At 36.1% G+C, this 6,822-nt stretch overlaps 1 protein-coding gene across 1 annotated transcript; it reads left to right on the plus strand.

Moving 5' to 3' along the window:
- The first annotated feature begins 1,097 nt into the window (after window positions 1-1,097).
- On the plus strand, window positions 1,098-2,227 carry LOC141559926 (olfactory receptor 52B2-like). The gene is given in 3 exon segments (XM_074297583.1): window positions 1,098-1,389; window positions 1,392-1,624; window positions 1,626-2,227. Coding segments are annotated over 3 exon segments (954 nt in total). The 3' UTR covers window positions 2,055-2,227.
- Window positions 2,228-6,822: the final 4,595 nt, after the last annotated feature.

Genomic DNA, 6,822 nt, shown 5'->3' on the forward strand with positions numbered 1-6,822 from the left:
GTTTTTTGCAAGTCTTTAATACTGGCTTAAAAGAAGATAGTTGGTTTCATATTCCTGCTTCAGGATTCAATCTATTTTCAATATATTGTTTTGATTAATATAGAGAAAATCCAGCTTCATACAGTTATGTAGTTGGAAGAGCATTTCATTAGGTAAAATATATTTTAATATTACTATGCAAATAGTTTTAATCTTGAAAACACTTTGAAAGGGGTTTCAGTCTAGAACACAGGCTATACTTTAAAAACTTCTTATCTAACCCAATTTACCTATTTTACAAGTAACTTTTACAATTTACCTATTTCTGTCTCTCAAAGTTTAATCCTTTTTCCATATGTCAGGTCCTTAAATACTAGAAGATCATTTTCTTCTCCTAATTAAATCTTCCTAGTCATTTCAGTTTTTTTGGTCCTATGGTATGTTCTTTTATTTCCTCATCAAATCTCTTGGCCTATATCTCCCTCTTACCTTTGGGTCAGGAAATTCCTAGACTTTTTCAAAGTACAGATTAAGTGCTACATCCTAAGGAAGTTTTTTCCAATCTCCATAGCTGTGAGAGTTTTTTCTCCTTCCTTACTCTACAATTTAAACAAAATTACTTTGCACTTACTGAGTATATCTTTTGTATATTCTTATCTGTGTGGTGTTGTTCAGTTATTTGAGTCTTGTGACCCCATTTTGGGATTTTCTTGGCAAAGATCATGAAGTAATTTGCCTTTTCCTCTATTTGACAAATGAGGAACTGAGGCAAACTTGATTAAATGACTTGTCCAGGATCACATACATAACAGTGTCTGAGATGAAGGTATGAAGATGAATCTTCTTGATTCCAAGCCTAGATTGCACGATTTAGCTGCCCTTCTATCCTTGTACATGATATAACATCTATCCAGAATCAGTAGAAATAAGATCCTAGAAGAATTGATTTTTATCTTTGTATTCTCCATCACTTAGCACAATGCCTGATACATAATATGATTGTTGGCAAATGCATATGTAATTGGATCTATTTGAGTGAAATTTCTCCTTATCACTCTTTTTCCAGGTGGTAACCAAAGCAAAATCCAAAGGTTGCAGAGTGGGACTTGATCCCTACCATGTTGCCAGCAAATTCCACCAAATTCCATCCAGCTTCCTTCATTCTACTGGGAATCCCAGGCCTTGAGGCTAATCACCTCTGGCTTTCTTTTCCCTTCATTATGATGTACACCACTGCTGTGGGTGGCAATATCCTCCTCCTTTGGGTCATCATTTCAGAGCGAAGCCTCCATGAACCCATGTACATCCTCCTCTCTCTCCTTGCCATCACAGACCTCATCCTCTCTACCACCACTGTGCCCAAGGCCTTGGCCATCTTCTGGGTCCATGCTCATGATATCCCATTCCCTGCCGCCTCAGCCAGGTCTTCTTCATCCACTTTGTCTCGGCCCTGGAGTCAGCCACATTGCTTTCTATGGCCTTTGATCGTTATGTGGCCATTTGTGACCCTCTACGCTATGCATCTATCCTCACCTACAAGGTCTTGGGAAAGATGGGACTGGCGGGTTTTGCTCGAGCTTTCTCCATCGTTGCAGCCCTTGTCTTTCTCCTCCACCGATTGCCTTACTGTGGTCATCGTACAATTCCCCCATACATACTGCGAACACATGGGTGTGGCCAGACTGGCCTGTGGGGACATTCGTGTCAACATCATCTTCGGTCTTTGTGGAGCCCTCTTAACGCTGGGTGTGGATGCAGTTCTCATTGTTGTTTCCTACATTCTCATCCTCTGTGCTGTCTTTCGCTTGCCATCCCAAGGGGCACGCCATAAAGCTCTGGGCACTTGTGGTGCCCATGTCTGTGTGATCCTCATGTTTTATACACCTGCCTTTTTCTCCTTCCTCACCCACCACTTTGGCCGGGGTACCATCCCCCGCCATATTCACATCCTTCTGGCCAATCTTTATGTAGTGATACCACCCATGCTCAACCCCATTGTCTATGCAGTCAGGATGAAGCAAATCCGGGACAAGGTTATTCAGAGTTTCAGTTGGATGGGGAAAGGAGGTCACTGAGGGGGGGTAGTGGTTAGTGTTAGAAAGGAAATCATGTCATATGAACACAAAGCAAATAAAGTCCTTTCCAATCACTGGATTCCAGGATCAAAAAATTGAAAGCTAGAGGTTTTCTACTTTACCTCTTCTATTTCTAGTTCAACAGAATTGGAAACTCAGCACTCTTCTTTTACAGATAGGGAAGTTCCAGAGAAGGGAAATAATTTCCAAATCATCTGTAAAGTGTATAACCTAGATATAAACAAAGGCTTTATAATTCCAACTTCCAGTGTGGTTGATATTTCTAGCTTCAGAAATTATATTGTTTAATAAATATGGTTCAAAATTCTCCTTTGGGAAGGGAAAATGATTTATTTAAAACATTAACTTTGTGTTTGTAAACTTTTAAAAACTAGTTTTATAACTATTTTCTATATAAATGGTTTATTTGATCTTAGGTATTTTATACATTCAAAAATATTATTCTGAGTAATCTATAGGCTTCACCAGGCTTCTAAAGAATTTTGTGACATACAAAAAAGGTTAAGAATTTTTTTTGTTTAAAAGTCAGAAGCATATTTCACAGTGAGATAGAAGCTACTTGGGTTGTGATTAAAATGACAATGTTATGGATTTTTATTTCAAATCCAGTATAAATACCTAACTTAGCCAAGTTTACAAAGTCTCAAGGAAACTCCTTTCTGATTGGAAAAGTCAAGTCACTCCTGATCATTCCCACTTTGAATATACAGAAAAATTAAGGATGGTCTTTTTCTCTGTCCTGATATGTGGGAAACGGAGGTATTATTACTATACTGTTCTTGATATTTGAATGGAACAGTATCTCATTGGTGTGAATCTTTTAGCTATGTGATCTCAAATGCAAGGCATTCAGGACTTTTTGCACTTTTTTGTCTTCTAATAAATCCTCTCTCAAATGTGCTGTAATCCTTCCTGAGGGTTATTGGCATTGTACATTACATGTATTTATCTTATGTATTATATACCCGTGTGTCACCCCATTTGACTCTAAGAGCAAAGTACTTGCCTTTTCTAAACTTTTTGTTTCTGGGTACTGGAAATGCCCAGCTCATTTGTCAATATTAAATAAGTTTTTAATTTGTTGTTGGATACATAAGAGTTGGAGAGAAAGAGAGTGCTAGAATTTTGGGAAAACATAGTCTATCCTTAGAATGGAGATTCTCTTGCCAGATAGAGATGATCAACACTTCCAAAAGAAGAGTAACCTTCAATGGCTATTGATCCTAAAGTAGTCTGTGGCAAAGATATAGTCAGATCAATAGCAAAGAATATATTCATCAAGGGTTTCTGATGCCACTATGGGCTCACATTGAATTGTAACTATTGAAATTTATTTAAATAGTAGCTAGGTAGCACAGTGGGACAGTGTGCTAAGCCTCATGTAGGAAGATTGATCTTCAGGGATTCAAATCTGACTTAGACATTCTCTAGCACTGGATAAATCACTTAAACCCCTTTGTCTTGGTTCCTCATCATATGTCATGTCATCTGGTGAAGGAAATGGCAAACCACTCCAAGAAAACTCCAAATGGGAAAACAAAGAGTCAGACATGATTGAACAAACACAAAATGTATTTTACACACACACACACCGCACACACACACACACACACACACACACACACACACACACACACACACACATTCATAACAGAGAGAAAAAACAAAAAGTTATTGAGAAAAATTTAAGTTTCAGAGAAATAGATGCTACATTGCATTTATACTTGTTTGGATTTTACTCCAAATTGTGTTTTGGCTTTAATTAGAGTAATTAGAGAGAAAATAATTAGAGAAAAATCAAGTTTCATGGTCTCAGGACCATTTTACAACGAATGACTGAGGACTTCAAAAAGTATTTATGTGGATTATAATCAGGGATATATTGTAAATATTTAACAATTATTCTCAAAAGGTGTATATCTAGCATATTTTAAGTTCAATTTGATTTAATATTTTTCATCATTTTCAATGGATTAATTTACAGTGTTTGTGTAATTCCAAGATGTAAATACACTGAATCTCAGTGTTAGTAGTAAAGTTAAAACTAGAACCAAGACTTCTCACTTCCTTGAGGCTATTTCTATGATTATCAACACAAGTATGTTTGCATTTCTATAAATTCCATGTTTCACAAGAAGAGCAATAAATTCATTATCATGGGCTGGTGAGTGGCTTCCTAACACTTCCAAGATCCACATATAAAATCCCATGTTTGACATTCAAACATTAAAAGTTCTTTATAACCTGTTCCTTCCGCCTTCTCTTTATATCTCCCCCACCTGCCCCTCATTTGTCAAGATCCAAGGATAATGTTTTCCTTGTTAACAAGAAATGCCAATTCCCTATGCCAGGTAGGTTTTTACTGTCTCCCCTGCTTAGAATTATTTTCTCATCTTTGCCTCTTGTTTCCTCTGGACTCCTTTAATTTCCAGATAAAATCCCATCTTTTGCAAAAATCTTTTCTTGATCTCTCATAATTTTAGAGCCTTCCTTCTGTTGCTTACCAATTTATCCTATCTGTAATTTTATCTAGTTGTTTGAATGTTGTTTCATATATTAAACTAAGTTCCTTGAAAACAGACTTTTTTTTCTATCCCCAGCTTTTACATAGGGCCTGGTTCTTAGGAAATAGATGCTTAAAAATATTTATTGATTGAATATCAAGTTACTCTGAATGTTCTGAGTATAGGGGTAATAATATGGTAATAGATATAGAAGGCTTTATTCCCAAGGAAGGTGGAGGTAAGTTGTATACTCAAAAAAGTTGTGATAGAGAATCATAGTATTTAAAGAAGGAAAGGAATTTAGAGGTCACTGCCATTCCTCCCCCCCAATCCTTTTACAAAGGAGGAAACTGAGTCCCTGAGAGGAAAAAAGAGACTTCCTCAGACATTTTGGCTAGTTTCTGTTATTCCAGCTTGATGAAGTTTTGGACCCAAGAATCCCAAAAGTAGGGAGCCATGGGGAAAATTAGTATCAAAGAAAAGAAGCTAGGATCAGAGGATTAGAGATTTAGAACAGAAAGGGACTGCAGAAGAACATCTGGACCAACTCCATTTTCCATTTGAAAAATCTAATGCCTAGAAAAAGATGTGGCCAAGTTTACAGCACTATTTCTATGGGCCTGTATCCCAAAGAGATCACATAAAAGAGAAAAGGACCAACCTGTGCTAAAATGTTTATAACAGCCTTATAGTGGCAAGGAACTAGAAACTGTGGGGATGCCTATCAGTTGGAGAATGGCTGAATAAGCTGTAGTATATTAATGTAATTTTATATTATTGTTCTATAAGAAATGATTAGAAGAATGATTTCAGAGAGGCCTGCAGAAACTTGTATGAATTGATGCTTAGTGAAGTGAGTAAAACCAAAAGAACATTGTACACAACAACAAGATGATTATGTGATGATCAACTGTGAGGCTCTTGGCTCTTTTCAAGGATTCAATGATTCAAGCCAGTCCCTCTTGACTTGGGATGATAAAGAGCCATCTGCATCCTGAGAAGGAACTATGGAGACTGAATATGGGTCACAGCATAGTATTTTCACTGTTTTTTTTTCCTCATGCTTTCCTCTTTTGATCTGATTTTTCTTTTCATTATGACAAATCTGGAAATATACTTAGAAGAATTGTACATTTTAAATCTATATTGAATTACTTGCTATCTAGGGGAAGAGAGAAGGGAGTGAGAAAAAATATAACAAGATTTTGCAAGGGTGAATGTTGAAAACTATCTTTTCATATATTTTAAAAAATAAAAATCTATTATTTTAAAAGAAATATGGGAAGGCAATCCCAAGCTATCACTTTTTGAAATTGGGACGTCTACATGGTACATGTCTTTAGATTTTTTTCAATGTACAAATCATCTGTGCCGATTTGTTATTCTTTAAGAAATACTATTTGTTATATGTTATCTGAGATGGGAAAAGGGAGAGGAAGGGATTCTGGATAAAACTATGATGAAATTGGGATGTCTACATGGCACATGTCTTTGGATTTTTTTTTTCAATGTACAAATTATCTGTGATGATTTGCTATTCTTTAAGAAATACTATTTGTTATATGAGATGTTATCTGAGAGGGAAACAGGGAGAGGAAAGGATTCTGGATATAACTATGATGATATAAAAACAGAAGACAATAAAAACTTATTTTTAAAAAAGATTGTGAAGGCCTGTACTAAGACTCAATGAGAGAAGGGGAATGATAAAAAAAAGATTGGGCAACTGAATTAATTAAAAGCTTACAATGGAAGAATAACACTGAGGTTATAATCCTGAAAGACTTTGTTCCTGATTATTTCAAGGATGACAGTACTCTTTATAAATTGGAGGAAGAAGCAAATAGATTGGGGTAAACATTAAGACAATGAGGATATAGATTACAATCTATTGCCCCATTGCAAAAATTACTGCTTTCCCTTGAGATTCATTCTTCCATTCCAATTGAAAAGGTATATGGGGAAGCTCTTACTGTCCATTGCCTTGGGAACATGTCTGGAGGTAATATAATGGTGCAGTATGTGAATATGCTCAGAAGTAATATATATTTTCTATTTGCTTCTGGTGAAGCTGCTAATGCAGAGGCTGCAAGTTAAATAAAAATATCTGGTGGGGAAAAAAAGGGGGAAAGAAGAAATTTGCAAAGTTAAGGGGCAGAGTGGTATAGTATGGTTGTGTTAGAGACAAGTTCACAATATGGATGTTAATTTGGATAAAGAATAGGAATGGTAGAATGCAATTC

The sequence above is a fragment of the Sminthopsis crassicaudata genome, chromosome 3 (genome assembly GCF_048593235.1).
Source record: "Sminthopsis crassicaudata isolate SCR6 chromosome 3, ASM4859323v1, whole genome shotgun sequence".
NCBI classification, from domain to species: domain Eukaryota; kingdom Metazoa; phylum Chordata; class Mammalia; order Dasyuromorphia; family Dasyuridae; genus Sminthopsis; species Sminthopsis crassicaudata.